The sequence below is a fragment of the Salvia splendens genome, chromosome 22 (genome assembly GCF_004379255.2).
Source record: "Salvia splendens isolate huo1 chromosome 22, SspV2, whole genome shotgun sequence".
Lineage (NCBI taxonomy): Eukaryota > Viridiplantae > Streptophyta > Magnoliopsida > Lamiales > Lamiaceae > Salvia > Salvia splendens.
In genome coordinates this window covers 17,824,515-17,852,512 of record NC_056053.1, presented here as the reverse complement: position 1 = coordinate 17,852,512, position 27,998 = coordinate 17,824,515, and the positions used below count along the sequence as shown (strand labels likewise).

General features: G+C 41.1%; 4 protein-coding genes across 8 annotated transcripts; 2 read left to right on the top strand and 2 right to left on the bottom strand.

The window, feature by feature from the left end:
- The first annotated feature begins 259 nt into the window (after window positions 1-259).
- On the top strand, window positions 260-10,905 carry LOC121787744 (protein ecdysoneless homolog). 5 transcript variants are annotated; one of them, XM_042186578.1, is made up of 7 exons: window positions 260-496; window positions 1,072-2,210; window positions 2,571-2,907; window positions 8,313-8,326; window positions 9,191-9,324; window positions 10,170-10,336; window positions 10,523-10,905. In XM_042186578.1, exons 2-7 carry the CDS (start codon window positions 1,093-1,095, stop codon window positions 10,697-10,699), a joined length of 1,947 nt encoding a protein of 648 aa, XP_042042512.1. In that variant the 5' UTR covers window positions 260-496; window positions 1,072-1,092; the 3' UTR covers window positions 10,700-10,905. The 5 variants fall into 5 exon arrangements, with proteins under 5 accessions (XP_042042512.1, XP_042042511.1, XP_042042510.1 ...); XM_042186577.1 differs by lacking the exons at window positions 2,571-2,907; window positions 8,313-8,326; XM_042186576.1 differs by lacking the exons at window positions 8,313-8,326; window positions 9,191-9,324; window positions 10,170-10,336; window positions 10,523-10,905 and having other exon boundaries at window positions 260-491; window positions 1,091-2,210; window positions 2,571-3,082.
- Window positions 10,906-11,183: 278 nt separating this feature from the next.
- LOC121787119 (nicotinamidase 1-like) lies at window positions 11,184-12,908 on the top strand. Its single transcript, XM_042185748.1, has 5 exons — window positions 11,184-11,525; window positions 11,712-11,895; window positions 11,972-12,105; window positions 12,201-12,386; window positions 12,652-12,908. The coding sequence occupies exons 1-5, from the start codon at window positions 11,319-11,321 to the stop codon at window positions 12,730-12,732; spliced, it is 792 nt and encodes a 263-aa protein (XP_042041682.1). The 5' UTR covers window positions 11,184-11,318; the 3' UTR covers window positions 12,733-12,908.
- Window positions 12,673-16,569, bottom strand: LOC121787118 (kinase-interacting protein 1-like). Its single transcript, XM_042185747.1, has one exon. It carries the CDS (start codon window positions 16,099-16,101, stop codon window positions 13,420-13,422), a length of 2,682 nt encoding a protein of 893 aa, XP_042041681.1. The 5' UTR covers window positions 16,102-16,569; the 3' UTR covers window positions 12,673-13,419.
- A 1,219-nt stretch (window positions 16,570-17,788) lies between these two features.
- Window positions 17,789-19,861, bottom strand: LOC121787476. The gene is made up of 2 exons (XM_042186207.1): window positions 18,564-19,861; window positions 17,789-18,124 (listed from the first exon to the last, which is right to left on the bottom strand). Exons 1-2 carry the CDS (start codon window positions 19,036-19,038, stop codon window positions 18,075-18,077), a joined length of 525 nt encoding a protein of 174 aa, XP_042042141.1. The 5' UTR covers window positions 19,039-19,861; the 3' UTR covers window positions 17,789-18,074.
- Window positions 19,862-27,998: the final 8,137 nt, after the last annotated feature.

Genomic DNA, 27,998 nt, shown 5'->3' with positions numbered 1-27,998 from the left:
TGATCAAAATCAAAGATTTGTTCGGATAGTATTTTAAAGTTAGATAGACTATTAATTCCTCTCATTCAATATTCGTACTTATATTTAGCTATATTATTAATATTCGTATTATAAATTGCAACTTATCAGAAAGAGGGCAAAATCCGATTATACATGAACCAAACAATTTTACGAGGAATATAAAGGTAAAAGAAAGCGATTTTATACATTGAACTATTTCCAGAAATTTCTTGAAATTCGAACTCATTTTATATCCATTTTCATTTAATACCTTTGATTTCTTTCATTCATTCTTTCCTAATCTCCAAATAACTTACGCCGCTTTTCTCTTCAAAATTTAACTCCCACTCTCTAATTGAAAAGGAAGCCACCTTCTCCTTAACTCCGGCGCAGCCTCCGTCCACCTCTTCTCCAGCGCCAACTCTTCCCTCTGTTCAAGCGCCGTCTCTGCCCTCTGCTCCGCGCCTCTGCTGGAGAATCGGATAAACGAAGTAAGGTAACTTTATTTTCAGTCTATTTTATGTGTCTTGTTGGGATAGTGGATGAATTTGTTGGGATAATGGATTAATTTGTTGGATAGTGCTCAATGATGTTTTGACAGTGGATGAATTTGGAGATAGCTATTGTTGGATAGTGGATGAACTTTTGCGCTTGCTGATCATGATTTAACAACTCCATTTTAAATTTTGTTGGAGTCGGAGTTGTGAATTTGCAACTTTGCAGATGTCATCCTTAAATTTTAGTTAAAAACTAATCCAATTTGTCAAAATGTGAGCAAAATAATTTTAGCTGGTGACTTTGTTGTGATAAAAGAACAAATTCATCTCCAGTTTTAGTTCATTGTGGATTTGGATCAGCTGTCTTTGAAATATGGCAAACCCATAAGCTAATTACAATTTTAGTTGGGCATGTTGCTGCTTTGTGTGTATGACCTGCTAGCTACACCTTAAAATTCAAATTGGCAATGAGAGTGATTGAGATAAGTAAAAAAATTACGCTTTGAGTTTTTTACTTTAGATTTGTTGTAATGCTTTAGATATTTTGGTAAATATTTTTGTTACGTTTTTATAGTTTTGGCTCCTGCATACAGCCATGGCAGCTGGGACTTCTTCCTATTCGTCAATTTTCTCTCTCAAGAACTCCCGCCCGCCCGACGACACCGTCTTCTACTCCATCTACCCGGACTCATGCCTCTCTTCCTCCTCCGCCGAAGACCTCCACTCTCTCCATCTCCAAATACTCAACTATGTCCAACCGCTAACCGCTCCATACATCTGGCAGCACCAGCCCTTCTCTCTTTCCATAACCCCTGCACCCGTCCCTCACCTCTCCGGCCACCTCTGTTTCGGCGATAATCTCGAAGACGAGTGGTTCGTTGTTCACATCCTCTTCGAAATCTCCAAAAGATTTCCCAATTTATCCATCCGCGTTTGGGATTCCGATGGCGAGTTTCTCTTGATTGAGTGCGCATTTCACCTGCCGAAATGGCTCAATCCGGAGACCTCGACCAACCGCGTCTTCCTCCGCAGCGGCCGCCTCCATATACTCCCGCCATCGATCTTCCAGGAGACTCCTAACCTGGAGGACGCTTTGCGATTGTTAGCCAGCCAAGATGGCAAAGATTCCTCAACAAGTGCCCCAGATGCTGTTCAGTTGCACTTGAACAAGAAAATTGGCGAGTATCCGGAGCGTGCTTATGGAAACGTCCACAAAGTGAGAGTTTTAGTGCCGGTTTCTGTGGCGTGGTTGTTGAGGCATGAGCCCTGCTTGATATCATTGTCAGTTGAGGGGTTTTATGATAGGGACATTGATAGTATGAAGTATGCTGCCAGAATGGAGAGGCTTCTGCCGAGGGGGAAGCAGGAGGAGATGGTGGAGGTGGTTGTGAGGATGTCTAGGACGATGTATGCTCAGTTGGTGCAGCAGAAGTTTCAGGCTCCTGCTTGCTATCCAATGCCAGAGAGGAGTAATGTTGCCAAGTATTTGGAGGCAGAGCTCGGGATGAAGATTGCTTGTGGGTTTGAGATGATGTACCAAATGAGAAAGAAGCAGGGGGCTGAAGGTAAGGGCAGCACATGGGAAGCCTTTAGGGATAGTTTGGAGAGGAGCGGTTATTTTAAGGGGTTGCTGCCTGGTTCAAACAAATACAAAACCTTGCTGGAGAAGGCGGAGGGTTACTATCAAAATAGTTCTTTGTATTCTAGAGCCAGGTATATTGTTTTATATTCTTGTTACTTTTAAATTGATTGGTGCTGGATTCTGGTTCTTAGTTACAGCTGAATTTATGATTGATGTGCTAGACATGTTTATGTTGCAAACATTTGCCTCTTATATGGTTTTTGCACGACCAGGAATTCTATTTTTAGTTGTATCGACATGCATATGTAATTCAATTGAAATCCTAGAAACATTACATATTATGTAGGTTTGTATGTGTCTTGTTTTGTTGATAGTGAATGCTGTTATGTTGAAGTATGGGACGCTGTTCTGGTGCTTGCTATTTTTTGTCAATATTCTACCATATGCGCACTCCCAGTCTTTCTTATCCTGATCCACTGCTATTGATGCAGTGAGGTATTGAGTGAACCTGTGAAACGCATAGATGAAATTCTTGCACTTCCACATTCAGCTGATGATTTCAAGAGTCTGGAGCTTCCTCCATCAGATGATGATTCATGGCTTTATGGAGGAGAAGATGAACTGAATGCTGCTCTTCAGGAAAGGCAAAAGGAGATGGACTTTTTCAATTCAAAACTAAAAAAGAAGCATAAGTCTAAAGAGCAGGAAGAGCAGGGTTTAGCATCTGACCAAGATGTTGATGAGTATGATCTTGGGGGGATTGCTAAATCCATGCAGTCATTTATTGAGAAAATGTCAAGCTACAAGGGAGCTGAGCTTCTGTTAGGAGTGAAGGGCGGAAGAGAGGCAGAGAGCACGGGATATGCTCTCCAATCACACTTAATAATTTGTAAATGCAGAATAGAGAGGAACGATCACTTGATTGAATGGAATGTAAAGAAATATCAATCCTCCGCAGAGGCCTACGACCAAGTCGTCCAATACAAATGATCTCTCCAAGATATCTTGGACTCCCTAGCTTACATTTATTTATACTGTAAAATAAATACTAGAATGCATAAAATTAGGAATCCCATGATTTGCTCCATTTACTCCTTTGCAGCCTTGATTTAGGAATCCCATGATTTGCTTCCTTTACTCCTTCGCAGCCATGATTTTCTCACTTCCAGCTGACTGTCCCTTATGATCTGCTTCCTTGATCTTCTCACTTCCACTAACTGCCTTCCCACTTCCTCGGCGGCTGTAAACCTTCCAGCCGCTGGTCCTATCAACTGCCCCGGTCGTCGAAACAGCCTTGTCCGCAAGGCTGAAGAATGGAAATTGACCCTTGACATCTGCCACATCCATCCAAGTAGCTTCATCTTCCTCCAACCCGTCCCATTTGATGAGGACTTGGTCAACTGTTTCGCCCTCCCGCAGATCAGTACGCCTTGACAACACCTTCTCGGGTAGAATTGGAGGGTCAGCGCTGACGAGCCCGTCCGGCAGCGTGGCCTCCACCGGTGCATCCCCGATGGCCCGTTTGAGAAGGGAAACGTGGAATACCGGGTGGATGCGGGACGAAGCGGGAAGCTGCAAACGATAAGCTGTCGCGCCAATGCGAGCCTCGACCCGAAAGGGCCCGAAAAAACGCGGAGCTAACTTCCTGTTTCGGGCCGTGAAGAGGGTGGACTGGCGATGGGGGCGGAACCTCAAATAGACCATGTCACCCACGCTGAACTCGACATCCCGTCGCCGCTTGTTTGCTGAAGCTGTCATACGGTCTTGAGCTCGCCGGAGATGATGGCGTAGCAGTTCCAACACCTCGTCGCGAGAGCGAAGAGTGTCTATGACGGCTTGGGCTCGAATCTCCCCCGGGAGGAAGGTATGCAAGGTGGGCGGAGCTCGACCATAGACCACCTCGAAAGGAGTCATGCCCGAAGCCGAATGGGTGCTGGTGTTATAACAGTACTCTGCCCATGCTAGCCACTTATTCCACTGCTTCGGTCGGTCAGATGAAAAACAACGCAGGTACGTCTGCAAACACCGGTTCAAAACCTCCGTCTGCCCATCTGTTTCGGGGTGATAGGCGGAACTCATCTTCAATGTTGTTCCCGTGGCCCGAAACAATTCCTTCCAAAATGAGCTGAGGAAAATAGGGTCACGATCAGACACGATTGACCTTGGAACGCCATGAAGACGAACCACCTCGTGCGTGAACAGCTCCGCCACCTGCCGGGCTGTGAATGGGTGTCGAAGGCCTATGAAATGACCATACTTGGAAAGGCGGTCAATGACGACAAAAATGCAGTCAAACCCCCCTGCCTTCGGTAGACCGGAAACGAAGTCCATGCTAATATCCTCCCAAATACGGTCCGGAATTGGTAGGGGCTGCAAGAGACCGGCGGGAGACTTTGTTTCGGTTTTATGCCTCTGACACGTTGCACAAGCCGCGACGAAATTTGTGACTTGCTTCATCATTCCAGGCCAAAAAACGTTTGAAGCAACCCTGCGGTATGTTCGGTAGGCGCCAGAATGTCCACCGGTAGGCGTGATATGGAACTCTGCCAGCAGCCTCGGTATCCATGGGGAATGGGGGGGGACCACAATCCTCCCTTTGTAAAACAGAGTGCCGTGCACCAGCTCGTAATGAGGGGAGGTTGGCTGTCCGGCCTCCAGTGCAGATTTGATTTTTGATAGGGCCGGGTCCGAGGACAAAGTTGCCTGAATCGTTGACCATTCCGGCCATGACGGAGTTGAGATGGCGGAGAGTTCCAGCACGTCCTCATCTCGACGGGAGAGGGCGTCGGCCGCCCTATTCAGCTTTCCTTCCTTGTATACGATAGTGAAATCGTAACCCAATAACTTGGCCGCCCAATTTTGTTGCGCTGGAGTTGCTAGTGGATGAGCTAACAGTTGACGCAGACTGCGCTGATCCGTGTGAATGATGAAGCGGCGGCCCAACAAATAGGGGCGCCAATGGTGGATCGCGAGGACGAGGGCCATGAGCTCCTTCTCATAGGCTGATTTTGCTAAACTCCTAGGGGACAAGGTTTTGCTGAAGTAGGCCACCGGTTGACGTTCCTGCATTAATACCGCCCCTAGGCCTCGGCCCGAGGCGTCACATTCAATCACAAATTCCTTCGTGAAATCTGGCATCCGGAGTAAAGGTGCGGAAGTCAGTGCTTTTTTAAGAGCGTCGAAAGCGGAGGCTGCCGCCGTTGGCCAGATCCAAGCGGCTTTGGCGTGGGGTGTCGGTGGTTTCTTTAAGAGCTCCGTAAGGGGGGCTGCGATCTTGCCGTAGTCGCGGATAAAACGGCGATAATACCCTGTTAAGCCGAGAAATCCGCGAACACTCTTTAAAGAAGTCGGAGTCGGCCAGCGGAGGACCGCCGAGATCTTGGCGGGGTCCATTTTAACACCCTCAAGGGACACGATATGCCCAAGATACTCGACGCTGTCCCGCCCAAGAAGACACTTTTTGGAGTTGACGACGAGGGCGTGAGCGTGCAAGGCTTCAAAAACACGTCGAAGGTGGCGCATATGATCTGCCCAGGTCGTGCTATAGACGAGGATGTCGTCAAAGAAAACCAAAACGAACTTGCGTAGCGCCGGCCTGAAGATGTCGTTCATCAAGCTCTGGAATGTTGCCGGGGCGTTGGTGAGGCCGAACGGCATAACCAGGAACTCATAATGACCGGAATGTGTGCGAAACGCCGTCTTGGGCACGTCGTTAGGGGCTACCCGGATTTGGTGATAGCCGGCTTTCAGGTCGATCTTGCTGAACCACTTGGCCCCATGTAGTTCGTCAAGTAATTCCTGTATCACTGGAATAGGATATTTGTCGGGAATGGTCCGCTTGTTCAGTTCCCTGTAATCGACGCAAAATCTCCAAGAGCCATCCTTCTTACGCACAAGGAGTACCGGGCTAGAAAAAGGGCTAGTACTTGGCTGAATCACCCCGGAAGTCAACATCTCGGCGACGAGCTTCTCCATTTCATCTTTCTGTAAATGATTATACCGATATGGGCGGACAGAGACGGGGTCAGTACCTGGTCGCAGAGGTATGCGATGGTCAGTGCGGCGGCGGGGGGGTAAACCCGTGGCCTCCCGTGTGATCGAAGGGAACTCCTCTATCAGTTTCAGCAGTTGCGAATGGGCTGCCTGGGACAGGGACGAGCTGATCCCGAAAGGTTCCGCCACGACCTCTTTCTGTACCGAGTGGAGGACCCAGCAGCAGTCACCTTCCTCGAGGCAGCGGAGGTCCTGGGAGGAGCAGGCCCGCCGCATTAGAGTTGGATCGCCTTTGAGCGAAACGTGCCGGCCGTCGACTGAAAAATCCATGGAAGAGTGCTGCCAATTTGCCCAGACGTATCCGAGAGAAGCGAGCCACGATACCCCCAAAATTACGTCGATGTTCCGGAGGGGAAAGACATAGCATGAGACCACAAACTTCTCCTTCTCTAATGTAAGAAGCACGCCCCTGCAGAGCCCTGCTGCTCGTCGTGTGGTCCCGTCGCCCAACACCACCGAGTAGGGCGATGTGGGAGTAATCGGCAGCTGGAGCCGCTGGGCACACTGTTCTGAAATGAAACAGTAGTTAGCGCCGCTATCCACCATCACCTTGACCTGTTGTGAGTCGATTTCCCCAAATAATTTCATTGTATTGGTCGTGTCCAGCCCATTCAGGGATAGGACGGAGAGCTGCGGCTCCACGTTGTTGTCCACAAGTTCTGACTCCTCGGGATCTGAATCAGCGGCTGATCCTTCTTCCTCCTCGCAGATCAGGACGTTGAGCGTCTTGGGGGGGCATCTATGAGTCGGCCCGAACTTCAGGCCGCACTTGACACAGGTCCCTGCTGCTATGTGCCGCCTATACTCCTCTGGAGACACGTTCCGGAAGCGTTTGGATAGGGGTCTTGACGAGCCAGAGGAGTGAGAGGGGGATTGGGAGTACCCCTTTGAGAAAGAGCGAGCTGGCTGGTTTGCATATGTTTGTGGCTGGGTGGATGATTGGGTGGGCGCTGATCGCGGGGGCTGGGCGGATGCCATCATGTCAATGTCCAACGCCAATTCGACCGCATCCTCATACGTAGTGATTTTGGCGGCCTTCATTTGTAGGCGGACCTCAGGGCGAAGTGCCGCCATAAAAAATCCCAGGTATTGATGACACGAGATATCTGGAACCTGTGCGAGTCGCGCCTCGAAAGCAGCCACGAAGTCCGTTAGGGAGCCGGTGTGACGGACTGCGGCGAATGCTTCATATTCATTCAAAGCTCCATTGCCTCCAAAACGTTTCATCAATTCCCTTGCAAATCGAGCCCACGTCAGATCCGGGACTCGTTGTCGTAACAACTGGTACCACGGGAGGGCAGCGCCTGCCAGAGCTACCATGGCGACGCCAACCCGGTGCTCGGGAAGGGTTTCCGAGATCAGAAAAAACTGCTCTGCTCTTGCCAGCCACGCGAGGGCCTCTGAGCCGTCAAAGGTAGGCATGGGTGACGTCGATACACCACCCGCAGCTGTCGACTTTGACCCCCGATTCGCTGAGGTGGCCTCGTCCTCCGGTCCGGACTTATCCTTCAGCTTGAGTGAAGCGAACCCCGCACGCATCTCCTCGCGCATGGCGTTCAGATTAGAACGTACCTCCATTACTTGGTCGTCGGTGCGGCGGAATTGGGCATTCAGTTCAGTCACCGCCGCGTCCAACAAGAGCCTGCCCTGTTCCAGATTTTCCGCAGCCTTCTCCAATTCTTCCAGCCGCGTGTCCGATCGAGAGCTAACCATCGTTCACCGCACCAATTGTTAGGAGTGAAGGGCGGAAGAGAGGCAGAGAGCACGGGATATGCTCTCCAATCACACTTAATAATTTGTAAATGCAGAATAGAGAGGAACGATCACTTGATTGAATGGAATGTAAAGAAATATCAATCCTCCGCAGAGGCCTACGACCAAGTCGTCCAATACAAATGATCTCTCCAAGATATCTTGGACTCCCTAGCTTACATTTATTTATACTGTAAAATAAATACTAGAATGCATAAAATTAGGAATCCCATGATTTGCTCCATTTACTCCTTTGCAGCCTTGATTTAGGAATCCCATGATTTGCTTCCTTTACTCCTTCGCAGCCATGATTTTCTCACTTCCAGCTGACTGTCCCTTATGATCTGCTTCCTTGATCTTCTCACTTCCACTAACTGCCTTCCCACTTCCTCGGCGGCTGTAAACCTTCCAGCCGCTGGTCCTATCAGCTTCCAGATGACAGGTTCTTCATATCCTCTTACAATTCATATTTGCTATTATAATTTTGTTTTTCTATCTTACTTGAACACTAGAGCTCATGTTCAATTTATTCAATATATTGAAATAGTGCAATAATGGGTGCCTTTTGCTGTAGGGATCAAAACTGAAAAATCTATATTGATATTGATGAATTGATAGGATGACTGGTGCATGCAAGAAAATGTTAGGTTTTCGTCATATGTTAAATGTTAATGATTCATCTTTTGGTTGATTCTCTAGTTATGTTATTTGGCATTATTAGTGACTTGGTATTAGCACCCAACCGAACTCCAAATGTTAGAGCTCCAATGGCTGGTATGTGTATTCAGATGGAGGTGGATGAAACATTTTGGAACAAAAGCTAATAAAATCTTCCATTTCTCTTTTTGGCTAATTGTTGTGTTGAATGGGAACAAATTCATGACTAGTGGTTTCAGCTAATGCTACTAGAATAAGTTGGTATGATCCATATTCTCGTAGGACTTACAAACAATCTCTTGTGATGGTATTAGAATATTCTTGGATGATAAGGAACTATATTTTTTTATAAGTTCATATTATAAGGCAATTGCTAATTGTTTCCACTGGAAAGGCTTTCTCCCTTTCTTCAGTACAGCAACTTTTTCTTTCGTAACTGTCCTCATAAGCTCCAAGAACATTACCCTGGATGTTGTTTGATTTAATGTGGATAGTTAATAAGTTTGCAGTGTATCATTTACACTAGTCATATCATATGACATCATTTAATTATTCTGCCTTATTAGCTATCTTACGAGCTCAGTGTAATTAACTTAAGTAACAATGTATCACCTGAATTATATAAAGATTTTTACATTATTTTTTTCAGGAACTTGAAAGATGTGGATTTGGATGTTGATCAGTTTATGAAAGACATGGAATCAGTAATGGGACTCCGTGGTTCTGACAAAAATGACAGTGATATTGACCTCGAAGAAGGATCATCATCAGATCTTGATTTTGGTAATCTTTCAAGTATTTGCTTCTACTTTATTCTTAATGGTTGTCGCAGTTGTATGTGTTAATTCTGAAAGTTGTCTGCTCTTGACTATTCTCCTTGGAGGAGATGGAGCCAGTTATATCCACCTATGTTTATTCTGTTCTGAACTATCTACAATTCTATTTGAACATTACCCCTCGGGGAGGAACAAAGTTTTGAAAATGGTTGAGTGCACCTTGCACTCATGTAGGAAGACAGTACCAGTAAGCCAAAATGGAATGCCTGTTTTGTCATACCATGTCGTGTAAGCGTGAACATTAAGCAGTTTAAAATCACGCTACTGTGATGAGAGTACCTTCCACTCATGACATTTGGTCTTAGGTTTAAGTTGTCTGGAAGGGAGTTGTATGTCTCCTAAATAACAAGGAGCATGCAGCTAATTTTACGTACTGATATATCAGTAGATTTTATTAGTTATTATTACTACTATTTTTTATTTAGTTGTAATAGATAAGTTAAAATCCTAGAGTTTGATTTGGTTTAGGATACTACTAGGTATTTATCTTTTAGAATTTTATTTAAGTTGGAGTCTGTATAGAGTCTTAAAATAAGGTTTTACTCCCTAGTTTGGCAGTGTTCAGAAATAAGGTTTAGTTAAGCTATTTTCCTGTAGCCTTTTCGAAGGACGGCCTCGTAGTCATAGGAGTATCTATCTTTGTTTATTTTATATTTCTGTTTTCTTCATTATTAATGTCAATTGTGCGATAGATTTCGTATTTTGAGATATTAGTAAATGCTTATGGTATGCCTGCCTATCACTCCGTATCAGTTACATTTACTAAATATGACGTGTCACATGATCTTACAGATGATGACTATGAAGAAGGGAGTGAGCATGCAGATGATATTGATGAAGATGGAGAGAATGAGTTCATGCATTCCTATTCAGATGCCCTAAACAAGGAACTGAAGGCTACTACACTGGATAAAACCTTTGTTCATGCCAATGAAGAGACCTCTAAGAAGAAAGACGAGGTTTGCAATATTTTACTTGATCAACTTGGTGTGATGGTTAACTTAGATGCTTTGTTCTATACAACTGTTACCTCTATTGCTGGGCACCATCACAACTTGTTTGAATTTGTGGCAGAATTCTATAGTGTACATGAAATCTATAATCTTGTTCACTACATAAGATTCGTTCACTATTTATTTGCACAGGGAACGTCGAATGTGGATGATGAGATGGAAGAGCTAACTCCGGTGGATGTAGATTTCAACCTCGTAAAGAATTTCCTCGAATCCTATTCTTCTCAGGAAGGACTGTCGGGGCCTGCCTCCAATCTTCTCGGGCTTATGGGTTTAAGGTTGCCGGATGACGTTGGCAAAGGAAAATGAGTTTCTGCTGCCACCCTTCATTTTAGTTGAATCTTGATCTACTGGTCGATTATATGAGTTGCTTATTAAGCTTGTATGTTATAATTCACAATAACTGCTTTTTGTTGAAGCCATTTATACATCTACAAAGAGCTTTTGCTTTGTAAATGCACCTCAAAAGGTGAAGGGTTAGATTGAAATAAAAATGTAAACGTCTTTCCCAAAAATTGAAGGTTAGGGGCTAAAATAAACAACACACTAAAATACATAAAGACAAGATTGTTTTTTCCAAAACCATTGATTACGTTTATATGAGAGGTACGATCCCTCTAGCCGATTACATTATGTTTGAGTGTGTCACAGTCAAATGAAAATAACATTTCAAACAATGGGGTCACAATCTTGAAAGTTGAATCTATTTTTTTCCAATTAGAAACGATATCTAAGAGGGTTCTTGGAATCTTGCTGCAGTCTTACCATTCCAGAATTTTTTTTCAAACGAGACTGAAGGATGTCGGGAGTCAAATATTCAAATGTTTTGTGTTTATACATGTAAATGTAAACACAAGGAAGAAAACCATAAACTTCAAAATGGTTTAATTAATCTTTTTTTTTTAAGAAATAGCGTGACAGAAAATTAATGCGCGCTGGCAATAAAAATGCAATCTTGACCCTCATCTTTAAATCGCTGCCATCAAGAAGCATGGTTTCTCCTCTGGCAATACAAGTTTTGCAAAATGAGCTACCGTTGGAGCAGGAAAATCTACTTCTCTCCGGCGAGGTCATGACCGGTTTGGTGCTTGTCGACATCGTTAATGGCTTTTGCACCGTTGGTTCTGGTAATCTCGTGAGTCACACAAACCCTTTTCACAAATTTCTGTTTTCCAATTTTTGAGTTTCCTCTCTGATTCGTTGATGGTGCAGTTCTTTCTGTCATTGTATGTAGATCTAGTATTGCTTGAAAGCATGTTTTGATGTGTTTAGATTGATATGATTTGTATATGGATTAATGAGAAGATGAATTTGGAAATAGGCACCACAAGCTCCTGATGCTCAGATTGCTGGAATGGTTGATGAATCGGTGAGGCTTGCTCGAGGGTTCTGTGAGAAGAGGTGGCCTATCTACGCGTTTCTCAATACTCATCATCCGGATGTTCCTGAGCCACCTTATCCTCCTCACTGCATTGCTGGAACGGATGAGTCGAAACTGGTTCCTTGTAATACTTATTCAAATATCTCCTGCTATGGCATGGACAATGGTTTTTCATTCTCTCATGGACATTCCTTGTGCAGCATTACAGTGGCTGGAAAATGAACCGAATGTGACATTGCGATGCAAGGACTGTATTGATGGATTTATTGGTTCATTGGAAAAGGATGGAACGAATGCTTTTGTGGATTGGGTGAAAACAAATGGGATCAAAGCTGTGGGTGTTTAATTTTTTCTTCTGCAGCTTATTGCTCTTGTCATATTATATAGATTGCCTTTCTGACCAACACTTGTTTTTTTCCTTTACCTTAGATACTGGTTGTAGGTATATGCACAGACATTTGTGTCCTTGATTTTGTGTGCTCGGCCCTGTCTGCTAGAAACCGTGAACTGATTTCTCCGTTAGAGGATGTAGTTGTGTATTCTCGTGGTTGTGCTACTTTCGATCTTCCAGTAGATGTTGCCAGCAATATGAAAGGTGCTCTGGTTCATCCACAGGTTAGAAAGCAACTCTTTATCCACTCATCTCATTTATACGGCTCCCCCTCCATGGATTATATCGTCTATAAGTATTGATACAAGTGGTTGGACACAATGAGGATGCATGAATCGAGTCTTAAATTTGTAATCCATAGCATTCTTTGGAAACCTATTAGTGAAATACAGATTGGCATTGACCACACAAAGATAAGAAATGTGAGGTGGGAAAATGATACTCATTGCTTTTGCCCTCTTTCAGTTTTTCTCATGCTATCTATTACAGGACCTTATGCATCATGTTGGGCTTTACATGGCCAAAGGCAGAGGAGCAAAGGTGGTTTTGGAAGTTGTTTTTGGCATATAGCCACACAGCCTGCTCTGTTGATGCCACCATGTCTATACTCTATAGATAAACGTGTAACTAAATTAAGTTTGATAGTATTTTGCAGCTTATCTAGTGATTTATCGTTAAACTATCAAACTCTATCTTGTTTCTTTACATGGTATTAAAGCAATAAAGATGTTATTATCCTTTTGTAATTTGCTGCATATTTCAGTTCTGATATTGAAAGTAATTAATAAGTAGAACAACAAATGAGGCATTGATCAGAATTTTGGGTCTTCAATGGTTAATGCCATTGCTGTGGAAAAGCAATGGCACAAACTGAATCGCAGGCACTGTAAAATAATGAAAATGAACTAAGACTCTTTGAGTTGATGTATGCCCCCCTAAGGAACTTGAGTCAGCCTGTTTCTTTGGTGTGTGCTTTATTCAAGTTGACGAATCGAGGTGTTGTATGAAGGCGTTATTGTTTTGCAAGTTGTTTGAATGGATGGAAGTAAAAGATAAATAAACCAGAAACCAACACTATATGGAAAAAGGAGTAACTAAGTTATAAAAATTTGATGACAGTCTAAAGTCTGAAACTGCTTCAAGAGATGAACAAAGGGAAAGAAAAAGGAAAAAATATCATCTATCTAAATACCCAAATTCTATTCAGATAAAAATTTGTAGTCTGGACTGGAGAGGAACAAAATCTGGTGGTAGTGATCAAACAGACGGTAAAGCTCTGACAGCATGCATTTTTTTATTAGTGTGCATAAAGTTGAAGAGTGACTGTTTCTGCTTCTTGACCTTGGTTCCAAATAGGAGGGATCTCATAGGAATCTTGGACTTGCTCATCGCGTGCTGCAGCTGTGGCTGATTAGCGCAGATGCTGAACTCGCGATTCAACTGTCGCAGATTCTTCTCAATATCAAACTGCAGCTGGCTGACGTGATCTAGGCATGTCTGCAGCTCTTCCCTAACCTTATTATTCTCCTGTTTCATGCTCAGAATCTCACCTTGCAGCTTTGCAGCTTGATGGCTGCTGAAAATGATCTCGTCCTCCTCGACCCCTTCCTTGAGTGCTGTAGTGATCTCCTCCTGTATGCTGCACAGCGACGTGAACCTGCGCTTGAGCTCATCTTTGAGGCAGACCCGCTGCTCCAGCCACATGGTCAGCTCCGTCTGGATCTCCCTCAAGTGCTTGTATATTGGCCGGACCTCTGATCTCAGCTGCGCGGTGATGCCTCCTTCCTGCTTCTTCTTCCGCCTCAGCTTCTTTATCTCATCTATCAAGTCCTGAGCCTCACTCTTGAATTTCTGGACTTGATGAAATGCAGTGCTGAATCTCAGCCAGAAATCGAGGTTCTCATCTAGTATTGCGTCAATCATCATCCGCAGCCTCTCCTCCACAGCTGAAATCCCAGGAGGATTAACGTTGAAGATCATCTGGATAAATTCTTCCTTCTCTCCCACCTCCAAGTCTTGAGTTCCTGGTTCCTGTTTGCCACTCTCATCTGCTGATTCGGATTGGGATTCGCCCTCTTCCTCTTTTTTCCCATCCTTAAGTCCTTGCACAAGGGTTAGCTCCTGCTTGAGATGCTGAATCTCTTGATCCCTCTTCATGATAGCTTGTTTCAACTCCCTCAGCTGCATCGTGAAGTCGAATTCAATGTCTCTGTCCTTCTTCTCTGTATCACTGAGCTTCCTCTTCACATCCTTGTAGTTCCTAAGGATGGTGGTGTATTCTCTGAGAAGGATCTTGTCTCGATCCTCTGCCCCGTTCAGCAGCAGCTGCTGCCAGCTCAGGTCACTCTCGTCAACTTGGTGAGGCATGGGATCCTCCTCGTCGGAATGCGGATTTAGCATCCCAACATCCTGCTGTTCCTCCAATGAGCTGACGTTCTCATCGCCGCCATCATCACCAGCATCATCCATTTTAACTTCTGTCTCCACTTCGATGTCGGCCTCATCTGATACTGGCACCTCTATCTCGTCTCTCGTCTCCTTCTTCTTGGACTTATCCTTCTTCTTACTCTCCTTCTTCTCCTTCTTCTCCTTCTTCTTCTTCTTTGACTTGTCATGCTTGCTCTGCGAGGAATCAGATTCCTCTGCTTCCTCGTCCGGCCTCACGGTGGCCAGCTGCTCTGAGAGGTGATCAAGGCTGCAGCGGCAGTAGGCAAAGTTGGCCTCGAGCTTGCTGTTGTGAGCTTCAACGTTGCTGTTGAGCTCCTCGAGCCTGGTTAGCTTGTCCTCGAGTTCCTTGATCCTGTTGCTGAGGCTGTGCGTGTCGCCCATGAGTTCCTCCTCATCGCTCTCTAGCTGCTTGATCTGTTCCCGTAGCTCGTCCGAATCTGACCTCATGGTGTTGATTAGGACAGTCTGGGACGACACCGCAGTCTCCAGGTTGATGACCTTACTCACCAGCACGTCGATCTTCTCAGCAAGCTGAGTGACTGTCAGAGGCGCGGAGGAGCTGAGGTCGATGCTCTTGTCGAAGGTCAAGGTCTCCATGTCGTTGAGCTCTTGTATGAAACCCAAGGTTACGGCCTGTCTATCCGTATCAGGCATATCTTCATATTGTTCGTCATCGACACAGTCTTGCCTGAGGGAATGGAGCTGGTCGCGTGCCTCATCGATCTTCTTGGACTCGTCTTGGGCCTCCTTGGCGGAGTTTTCCTGCTTCTCCTGCAGCGCGGAGAGGGTCTCCTTGCAGGACTTCAAGGCGGCCTCGGCCATCAGAGTGCGGGCTTCGCCATCATCGATCACACCCTCCATCTCGTACTCGTCCTGCAGCATGGAGATCTTCTCCTGCATCTCCACGATCTGGTTCTCGATCTCGTAGAATTTGGCCAAGCCACTCTCGTAGGAGCTTTTGCAGAACTCCTTGACGGTCTGGAGGGCAAGGATCTCCTTGTTGACCCTGTCGATCTCGCAGACAGCCTCGTCTTTGGTCAAGCCGGATTTATGCGTAGGAGGCTTGGGGCGCGACTTGGACTTGGAAGAGAAGGTTTTCTTAGGCTGGAACTGTTTGGAAGCGTTGCTGATGAAGCCCTTGAGGCTGTCTATGGATGCCAAGGGAGCTTTGGGGATGTTGGTGGACTTGGCGGGGGCTTTTTGGATTGGTTTGGCCGGGGGGAAGTCGTCGTCTGCGTCGTCCATCGAGAGCTGGACCTGGTCAGGGAAGACGGTAGCGATGGTGTTGTTGGCATTCTGGAGCTCTTTGGAGATGATGTCGTAGCGGTCAGCCAGCGCCTTGAATGCTTTGTAGGAGTCCTCCACAGCGTCGATGAGCTCTGGGCGTCGCTTGTAGTACATCTCAGCCCTCTTGGCGAAGGAGTCGCCATCCTCCGCGATCAGCTTCAGCATGCACTGCACCTTGTCGTCCATGTCTGCGGTTCGTTTCATTTCATTTCATCAATGCTGAATAACCAAAACCAAAACCAAAACCAAAACGAAAACGAAAAATGAAGGAAGAATGGTACCGAGGAGGCTCTGTTCGAGCCATTTCGTTTGCTTGTTGCGGATGTGGTTTGCCCACCACCACGAACAAGCGTTGCTCGCCGCTCTTTGTAGCATCCTCCTCCTCTTCTTCCTCCTCTTCTTCTTCTTCTAAATCTTATTTATTCATATAGTAATTATCAACCACATTCTCACTAGGCTCTTGTCTCTTTTTTTTACTCACTTGTGATTGTAATACATGTTTGGGAGTGTGAGAGTTTGAACAATACCTCAGATTCTATTATTTCGTGGTTTAGGAGGTCTTCTCGTTCCAAATTCACCGTGTTGTCTGAAACGTGGATTCCTAATATCAAATTTTAGGATCTCCTATATGTTGTTACATTTTTTTTAAAACTATTTGGTCTGTCACGTTAGTTACAATATTACAGTATAAATTATAAATATTTTTATTGGATCAAGATCTAAATTGTCACTTTATATGTTTGTCCAAACCTAAATTGTTGAAATAATTTACTAGTAGCATTTATATTTCTCAAACATCGCACTTTAATGGTATTCTTCAATTTTATAAAGTGATTTACCGCTCTTATTACCCAGAACAAAATATAATTAGAAAATACATACTCAAACGCCCAAAGAGATGGTGAAAAAACAACTATTTAATCATGATAAAAATACATGTCGAATACAAACTGAATTCCTCCATCATAAAAGGTCTAAGCTAGTTTCCTAGATAAATAATGTGATGACCTAATGATAGAGTGGTTAATGTCCGAGATCATAGATCTCGAATTCGAATCCACCTTTAAATTTTGCTCATTTATTTATAATAAAAGTGAGAATTTATAGCCCATAAAATACACTGTGGAGAGATGTGGTCTCAAATGGTGGCAATGACATATTTGAAACAGCAATAGCAAACTGAGCCTTGAGTCTTTGCGACCAATTATTAATAGTGGGCCAATTACTTATCTATCATCATCATTAATGATATATGACCACCACATTAACATGGATACATCTCTATTTTTAATGCTTATCTTTGACAGAATATGTTGGCTTTACAAGTTTTCTAAAGCAGGAAGACTCTCTATTCCATTCATCCACTAATTGTGTAAAGTATATGAACACTACAATTGACCATTTACTTTTGTTGTATTCCCCAATTGATTCTTCACGCACAAGTCTACAATTTTGTTAAATATACTTATATGTAATTTGCATACATAATTTAAAAATAAAATAGAGTCATAGACTTATATGTACATTATCACCATCTAATTATATTAAAATGTGGCAATTAATTATTGCTTTTCAGAGGGGACCAAATAAAGCTAAAAAGTGATAGCCGCAACTAAGAATGCATTTTCAGCCTTTGGATGCCAAGCAAAATCTATGGCAGTGGGGTCTTTATTAGAGCATTCTTGTCCTAACTCTTACCATATTCATTGAAGAAATACTCATAAACCAAAATCACTAGTGAATTTTACAGGAATAGCAAAGGTCACATGATCTGCATTTCATTCTTCTAACATAGCATGACTAGCAATAATCTTTTTGAAAATAAATTTTTTTTTTCCTGATTGAAAGTAAAGAATTAAGGAGGTGTCAAATAAGAAATGACAGACAAGACAACCAAACAAATATGTAGTACATAATTTATTTACAGAAGAGGGTAGAAAGTCTGAACATCATTTAGCATATTTACAATGCTGGTTTATACTACATTACTACTACTGATTATCAATATTAATGTCAATATACTAATCCATATAACAGAAGAGCCTAACAGGATGCATTGTTTCTGCCCCAACACACATAGATTTCCAGTAGCACCTTACTTTTTTAGGAAATTACAGAATGTAGAAACCAATAGTTGTATTAAATGATGGCAAAATTTGGAGGTGATTAGCAGCAGCTCAAGATTTTTGGAGAGAGGAAAGCCACTGTTCCATGTACTCCCTACCGCCTGCCACAACAAACGAGACGAAGCTGAGACAGGAACGAATACGAACTAACAATAGTAAATTCTCTATCAGATTTTATAGATATGTTGGTATGGAAAAGAAGCCATAACTGGAACTGCATTTCAAGAAAGAAACCAAAACAAATTGGAGTTAGAGAAGAATTTATGCTTTCAATTCATGCATTTCAAAGATGGAAATAAGTAGTTTTCCCCATCACTTAGTAGTATCAGTAATGTCCCTTTTTAGCTATTCCTAAGCATAAGATTCATTAGTTTTTAATTTTTATCTAAACAAGAATCCATGCCTAATGCAGAACACAGAGCACATGATCATTCCAAACACAGCATTGAAGACCAATATGAATCAACAAACCAAACACATACACACATTTGAAACAACAATTCATAGGAAATTCAACAAGGCATTAAGAGACAGCCATACCAGCAGAGTAACCATCCAAGAACTGGATACTGAGATCAGCCTCCTTTGCTTCTAATCTCTGGCAATCATGCCTATAGCAAGGGACCAGCACAGCAAAGCTGTCGTCTCCCTCGTCATCACTCTGGAGGAAATCGGGGGCGTGAGGCTCCATCCACCCGATAGACCAATCCGAGTCATCAGATTCGGATCCTGACAAACCCACCCCATCTGATGGCACCACCACCATATCATACTCTTTATCAATCCTTCTGCTCCTCTCTTCCCTACTCTTCCATTTCCTCTTCAATTTTCTATTCCTCATCCCTCCATCGCCCTTCTTCATCGAATACAACTTCAAGTTCTCGGCCTCTCCTCTCAGCCCCAAGCCCCACTCCCCCACAGAATTTATTGAATTTATCATTGAGCCATTTGAGACTTGCTCTTTATCTTCCCCACCCAACCACAACCATGGGAATCTAGTGAAAGAAATAGCCATTTCTTTTCTCTCTCTATGTCTCTCTTCTCTCAGACAAGCACTTGGAGATAACAAGAATCAACGAATTGATGATAGAAAGAATCCTGGCTCAATAAAATAGCAATTTCAAACAAATAACAAATATTCAATACACATCTTTTTTCCAATCAATCCAAAACAAAAACTTTGGATATTAAATGCTAAAAGAAGCATCAAATGATGATTAAATAATTAACGGCCCCTAATCAACATTACACAAAATACTAGTCGAATTTTTAAAGAATGCTCAAATACAATCTGAGCTCTTCCAGATTAGATTAAGGCAAACCAGTCATAAATAAGCTAATTCATACACAAACACTCACACACGCACATATAAATCACCAAGATTTCAATTTCAAGAGTTGAACGAGTCTTAGACAAAAATGCCTAATTTTTTTTTAAAATATAATCTTGGTGTGTAAAATCCAAGAAAATGATCAAAGGCAATCGAATTGAAAAGCCCCTTTTGCTAGTCTCAAAAGACTGCAGCTTTTGGAAATTTCAGAAGAAAATCGAACGGTGAAAACGCCCAAAAACCAAATTGAAGCCAGGATTGAAGAAACAAACGAGATATCACAGAAAAGAAGAAAGAAGCGAGGTTAGAACTAAGAGGGATAATGATTGCAGAAGAAGAAGACAAAGATGGAAATCCCCAAGGGGTCGAAAATTTTAGATAATTTCCAAAGGGTCGACCTATCTCTCAAAGAATTCCATTTTCAATGGACTCCCCTCTCTCTCTCTTTGGCAGTACTTATCTTACACGCTTCAACCATAGTTATAGAATTGTGGATTTGTAGAAACTTGATTAGGTGCTGTGCCCGTCGATGCAAACGTGTGAGTGTGTATACACACAAGGGATACATACTATTTACACAAAATTACTATTTGGCCCCAAATATTTTTTACTTTCTACAAAATTACTTGCACTCTCTTATTTACAACAACTGTATTCTTTAATATGGAAAATCAATCGGATCACTCCATAACATTTTTGGATTTCAAGTTAACTCAACTAGCTAAAGAATATTTTTTACTACTAGTAGTAATATTTATGAAAATTGAAGACAACAAACATAATTTAAACACAATTAAATACAATTAGATAGTAAAAAATTTAAGAATCAAGCATTAAATAAAAATAACGTTTGGTTAATCTTAAGTTGTCGAGCGTAAGAATATATTATAAGGAATACTAATATGTTAGAAAAATATAATGTAAGAGTTATAAATTAAAAATGAAAAACATAAACAAATTTCACTAAATTTTAAGGCACGGATTATTTTAGAATTCAAATTATTTCTTATAAAGGGATTTCAATTTTATGATCTATTTATTAATTATTACTATAATATATTAACAAATATACTTATAAATTAGAGAGCTAATTTATTTTATTTATGCATTGTTATTTATTTTATTAAAATTATCACTGAATTATTAATGTGGCAAAATAAGAGAAGATAGCCGCACCTAGACGGCTAGACCGAATTCCGAGTCAACTCTACTTGAATTGTTGACTAATTAAACTAAAAGTTTTATCGAATTAGAACCCTAATCATATTCAAAATACGAGCTATTCGATCAGTCTACGAATTTTTGTATAGAAGTGAAATAAATCCCTTATTCTTTAATATCAAATAATCACATTTATATTAATATCATGATTCATGGTTATATTTTTTCTTATTATATTCAAAGTATAAAGTTAGGGTCAGTTGAAATTTTCGCCAACTTAATTTGACCCAATTTGATTATTTTTTACCCGTTTTAGAAATAAGTCGACTTATAGCAGAATAGTCGCTAAAAATTAATCGGAAACCTAACAAAGTATGAATTTTTCATCAAGGCAAATGTTCTAGATTAGCATACAGCAATTTGATGGTGGCGTGAAAGGAATTCAGACTATGCATGTTATTTTTACTTTCAGAATGAACAGCTGTCACTATACTAAACAAATTTTTATAATTATAACGAATTTTATTAAGGAAAACTTTTCAAATTAAATTTAAGATTATAGACGAACATGCCATGCTCCACCTCCACGACTATAGTTATATCAAAATTGACTTAATAATATTTTAATATTTTAAACGATGATTTGGCAGCGTACGTAATAATTGGACTTAATAAATATATCATATACTTAGTTTAAACAATATCTAGATATATATAGTATAGTTAACAAATGATTAGTTTATAAATATTTATTATAATTATTAATTTTTATTAGCTATTTAGGTAATTCATAATAACCATAATACTAAAATCGTTCATTTCCTTCATAATTATGATTTCATAAAAATTTACCTCATTTATTAGAGCATCGCGGACGAGATCGGCCGATGCATCACGGCGGGCTATCGTCCGCCACTGTAGCCATGCGGACGATGCCCGATGCATCGTCTGCGGACGATGGGTCCTGGAGCACGCATCGTCCGCCCCACTGTTGATCACACGGACGATACCGCGGACGATGCAACGTGTTTTCCTTTTTTATTTTTTTATTTTTTTTTCAAATTTCTTATCTATTTAAACCCCATTTCTTATTCTATTTTTCACACCAAATTTTCTCGCCCATCTCTCGCTTTCCCCACACACCAATATTTCTCTCTCAATCTTTCTCACTAAAAAAATGAGACCCGGCGACGACTGGAGTACCTCGGAGGGCATTACTCGGGTCTTGACTAGGGCCTTATTCGATTGCGTTCATGAGGCTGCGGCGGAATGTTTGGCCGAAATGGAGCGCGTGCGTGAAGTGGCAGAGCAGGTCCAGGCGGAGCAGATCCCGAGGCCGATTCAACGTCGAACGTTTGTCCGCCGCGAGCACGACGTAGCTCACCAACATCTGTTCGCAGACTATCCAGAGCCTTTGTCCTAGTGGCATGGAGCCTAGACATTATTGTTTGGGTGCCAAGTTCGAGACCTCTTGATATAATTTCTAATTTCCTCCTTTATATAGGAGTTTTTTTTTAAACATCTATTCGCATACTATTTTGCCGAGCAACCACAGTGGGGCCCGACGGTTTTTCACCGCCGTTTTAGAATGCGGCGAGATCTTTTTCTCAACATTGTCCAAACATTGGAGGCACGTGATGAATACTTCCAGTATCGGGAAGATGGCATCGGCAGACCTGGACTTACGCCGTTCCAGAAGTGCACGGCTGCGCTCCGCCAGTTGGCCTACGGCACCACGGCAGATATGTTCGACGAGTACCTTCACGTCGGGGAGAAAACTGGCCGGGAGTGCCTGAAGAATTTTTGTAGAGGAGTTGTGGAGGCTTATAGCAACACATATTTGTGAAAACCGACTGTTGTGGATTGCCAGGCCCTGATGAAGATGCACGAGACCTGGATTGCTAGGGAGTATCGATTGTATGCACTGGTGAGTGGAAGAATTATCCGACGGTGTGGAGAGGTCAATTTACTAGTGGATACAAGGGCAACCACCCGACGATGATCCTCGAAGCCGTCGCTGACCATCGGCTCTGGATCTGGCATGCTTACTTCGGTGTAACGGGGTCAAACAACGACATCAACATCTGCAACTCATCCAACCTCTTCACCGAGCAATGCAATGGCAACTGCCCGACCATCGAGTTCACTGCCAACGGACGCCAATATCATATCGGGTACTACTTGGCCGATGACATATACCCAAGGTGGCCTGTTTTTGTGAAGACGATCAGCTGCCCAATGGGTGACAAGAGAGTTTTATTTGCACAAAAGCAGGAGGTTAAGCGGAAGGATGTGGAGCGGACATTTGGTGTGCTCCAAGCGCGGTGGGCAATAGTGAAAGGTCCGGCGCATTTCTGGTACAAGGAAGTCATCGCCGATGTCATGTACGCGTGCATCATCTTGCATAACATGATAGTCGAACACGAAGGTGGAAGAGTCACCGATTGGGGCGATGATGAAGCTGGATCTAGCTCTAGCTACAATGAGGTTCAATGTAGACAGGCCTCAATGCGCAACCAACAAGACCATGCTCAGCTCATGAACGACATGATTGAAGAGGTTTGGGACCGTAACCGCCGTTGACAAGTTGTAGTTTTTTTTTATTTCGTACTATAATGTTTGAATTTTCAATTAAATGAAGTTTTTTTTTTCCAATTTTTATAGTGTTTTAATATTAAAATAAATAAAATGTTTAGAGCTGACTATAGGGCGGCCTATAGTACATCACACTGCAGGTGAATGGGTAAGAAGATAAAATGCTGATGTGACGGAGCATAGGTTGCCCTATAGGGCGCCCCATAGTAGATGCTCTTACTTAAAAAATACTAATAATCACTACTCATTATTCATTCCCTTAAATATATTCATGGTACTACTTTCATGGGTAACTTAATTGATCTAAGGAGTCAATTGAGTATAAGGTCTCAAATTCGAATTCCGATAGCAGTAATGTGAAGTTTAATCCAATGTAGTGGCTCTCTGTGCGCACAGGGTCCGGAACCACTTCATTAAGGAGCATACTAGGATCAAGCTGTGATTGACCCCCTGACTAACTACTATGTTGGGTCGGGTATGGGGGTCTTTGGAACAAAGGAATCAACTTTTTTAGCATGACTATTCACGATCCTATATTTTTGTTTTGTATTCATTTCTTAATTAAAACTAGATACCTAACTATTTTTTAGTCCTACAATTCCAATTTAATTAGGTAATCCATTATTATACTCCCTCCGTCCCCTCAAGAATATACACTCTTTCCTTTTTAGTCCGTCTCATAAGAATATGCAATTTCTAATTTTAGAAAGTCTTTTCTCTCTAATGAGGTGGGACTCATTCTCCATTAACAATACTTTATTTACTTTTTCTCTCTACCTCTCTCTTACTTTACTAATTTTACATTAAAACGCGTGCCGACCCCAAAGTGTATATTCTTTGGGGGCGGAGTGAGTATTACATAAGTAAAATCATAATAAAATAAAAAATTATCAATAATTAAAGTAATTGGTGAAATAATAGATGCAAAATTACATTACTAAAAATTGGTAAAGTAATAGATGCAAAATTACATTACCAAAATTACATTACTAAAATTGGTAAATTACATTTCCAATTATGTATTAAAGTAATTGTTGTTTTAGTGCAAAATTAATGAAGTAAGAGAGAGGAATAGAAACAATGAATAAAGTAAGAAAGATAAAGAGAAAAAAGTAGTGGAATTACTAATTAGTGTTAATGGATTGTGGGGTCCATTTCCTAAAATAAAAAATTTCTATTTGTAGGAAACAGACTCTAAATTAAAGAATTTCTATTTTTAAAAAATGAAGAGAGTATGGAGTAACACTTTTTCTATAATAGTACCGCCTCTGTCCCATAAAAGATGTCTCACTTTCCTTTTTAGTTTGTCATACTAAAGATGTCACATTTTTATTTCTGGTCAAATTTCTCTCTCACATTAATATAAATATTATATTTTCTCTCTCCACTTAACACACAAAACACAATCTCCTAAAATCACGTGCCGTCCCACAAGTGTGACATCTTTTGTGGGACGGAGGGAGTACTACTTAGTATGGGAGGGGCTCTTTCACTAATTTATGTGTGAATTGTTTACTCAATATCAGGCATTGATCTATTTTATGATGTCAACTAATATATTTTATGATGTTAACTGATAAAAATATATTTATAAACTAATATAGTTCTGTTATTCTGATTTTAAAACAATTGTATCTAAAATAAACCATCTCCTATTCATGATAATTCTTTGTTTTTTTTAGAAAGATTTCCATGAAAAAGTCATAACAAGAAAGGGATACATATATCTAAAATAGACCCTTTTCAAAGATTTGAACTTTTTTATCCAGAAAAAGAAGGGAAAGGAAATCTAGTAGCATATATTCTGTAATCTGTATATGATGAATCGGCATGCAGCTGATGTGTATAAGTTATAAACTTATAGCCCATACAAAACCAAAATATCCATGGATAAGATAGAATATCTTGATCGCCTATATTTGTAGTATGTTATAAATATAAGTAGTTATCATACAGTAATAGTAAATAGAGTCTATCATTATCATAAATACGACAATGTATTTTGGAACTCTATATACATAATTAAACAAATTAAACTATATATATACGCACTATATTCATTATGAGTAAGATAAATTAACAAACATTGTATAAACAAAATGCCCTTGAATTTTAAAGCGGTTTTTATTTAAACCGATTTTCTTATCAACTATTATTTCTTTACAACATTACCCTTTTCATTATATTTGCAAAGTCATATCACTCTCCAATTACATTGATTACATATAGCATAATTAAATTATGGCGCCAATACAACCCATTCCATTGTTTAGGGAAATTTCAAATCGTGGTAAGCTAAATTTCAAATTGTGTTTTATGCATGTCATAAACAAATCATTTTAATATTTAGTAAGTACCATAAAAATTAAAGATGTAAGGTTGTTTAGAATTTTAAAATTTATCAAGAAAGTGGTTGAATCCTAAAAAAATTGAGTAATATTCATGGCTAACATCAATGATATTTTTGTACTAATATGTTTGAATCCGACGATGAAGACGAAATATTATATATACGAATGAGTCGAATAATGCCCCGATGATGAATTTCAATTCTGAAAACTTGTATGAAGATGATACACACAACTCACACGACGAGAAGATTCACAAGATGAGATAGTACGTGAAGGTTCACAAAACGAGATAATACAAGAATGTATTTGTTTGGATGATAACATTAAGAAATTAAGAAATTGATAGTGAATAACTATTAATAATAATAATAATAATTAGATATAAATAACTATTATTATAATTTTATTGGATGATAACATTAAAAAATTATTATAGGCGTGTAGTCGTTTTTATAATTTAGAATTTTAAGAATAATTTAATAATAAATTAATTAGATGTGAATGTCTATTATTCAATGATAACGTTTAGAAATTAAGTATATACAAATATTAGTCGTTTTATAACTTAGAATTATAAGAATTATTTAGTAATAAAAACAATTGGATGTGAATGACTTCTAATATTCCAATGGATGATAACGTTTAGAAATTAAGTATATGCACATGCAATCGTTTTTATAACATCGAATCTTAAAGATGAATTGAATAAAAATTATAATTGGATGCAAATGGATATTAATATTGCATATTTCGTTGGATGATAATACTATATATGCATGTAGTCGTTTTTATAACTTGAAACTTTAATAATTATTTAGTAATTAAAAAATAATTAGATGTAAATGACTATTATTATTAGGGGTAACTGCTTCTAAAGTCATTAACTTTCACCATTTTCCGGTTTTTCCCATAAAGTTTGTAAGTATCATGTAATGTCATGAACTTAACCGGGCGTTGCCGTTTTCCCATGTCGGGTTCTCCGGCAGTTAGGTCGCGTACGTGGCATATTTTATCTGATTTGGCTGCTTATTGGGCGTTAAAATTGCTTAGTGGGCGATGAGTTGGTGAGGCGATTAAAATTTCACACTTAATCGTTTTTCACACCAAAATCAACACTCCCAAATTATCCCCCCAAATTGGAACCCTAAATCGACACTCCAAAACTCATCCCAAATCGACACTCCCATCAACACGTTGCTCTAGCCCACCAGTTCAACTACGAGTACGGAGACAAAGGCGGCGACCTCGACGACGAGCTGCTAGGGTTTCCTCTCCAGTTTTCGACGAGCTGCTAGGCTAGGGTTTCCTCTCCTGAAGCGACTCGCTGCGCGATGTCAGTCAACCCGTAAGTGTGACAACCAACCTTCTTTGTTGATTAATTTGAATATATCGTTCCCCATGTTTCCCACATTTGTTGTTGTTTCAATGCATATATTCTTGAGGCAAGGTGGAAAGGAGTAAACACGTCATAGACATGCTAGAGGATATTAAAATTGCACTGATGGAGAGGTTGTATAGGAAGAATGTAGACATTGAGAGTGCTGAGAAGAGTTCAAGCATATGTCCAAAAGTGAGGAAGAAAATTGATAATATGATTTATGAGAGTAGAAACTGCACAACTATTCCTTCAATAGGAGGGATATTTGAAGTCAGACACTTCCAGGATAGGTTTGTTGTTACTCCTTCTTGGGGCAGTGCGGTTGTAGGAAATGGGAGTTGACTGGAATCCCTTGTGTGCATGGATGTGTTGTTATTAACTTCCTCAAGCATGATGTGGATGACTATGTTCATGAATACTTTTCAGTGAATAAATACAAGTTGGCTTATGCTTATGGGCTGCCAGCTTTGCATGGAGAGAAACTATGGCCGTCTGCAGAAGGCTATCCTGTTGTTCCACCACCTGTTAGAAAGATGTCGGGTAGGCCTAAGAAGGTGAGGAGGAGGGATCCATATGAAAAGGATCCATTGCACCCCAACAGGCTTAGGAAAATATGTGTGATGACTTGTCAAAATTGCTTGCAAGAAGGCCACAACTCTAGGAGTTGCAAAAATGATACTATTGAGAAGCCACCTAAATCACAGGTAAGTTACTCTCAATACTATACATATTTGGTATTTAGTATGATATCTAAGGCTTGTGAAATAACTACTCAACTTTCAGGCCAAAATGGAGAGACCTCGCAAGACGCCACTGCAATCCACAACACCAACTGGCACCACTTCTGTTCCAGGGAGATGCAGAGGTCGAGGTGGAAGAAGAGGTGGAGGTCGTGGTGGAGGTCGTGAGGGAACTGGATTTGTTACTGGAGCTGTTCTTACACAAGAAAGTCACACTGGCATTTGAGAACTTGACTACTGTTGTCGTTTGGATTGAAACTTGAAACAATTGTGTCAGTTGTATGGATCTAGTTTGTGTATTTTGTATGGGATTTCAGACAACCGTACTATGTCATTTAGCTTGACTGATGTAGTTTGGACTAATGGATGGATTGTCCTATTTTGTTATTGATATGTGATAATCCAGTTTGTACTACTGC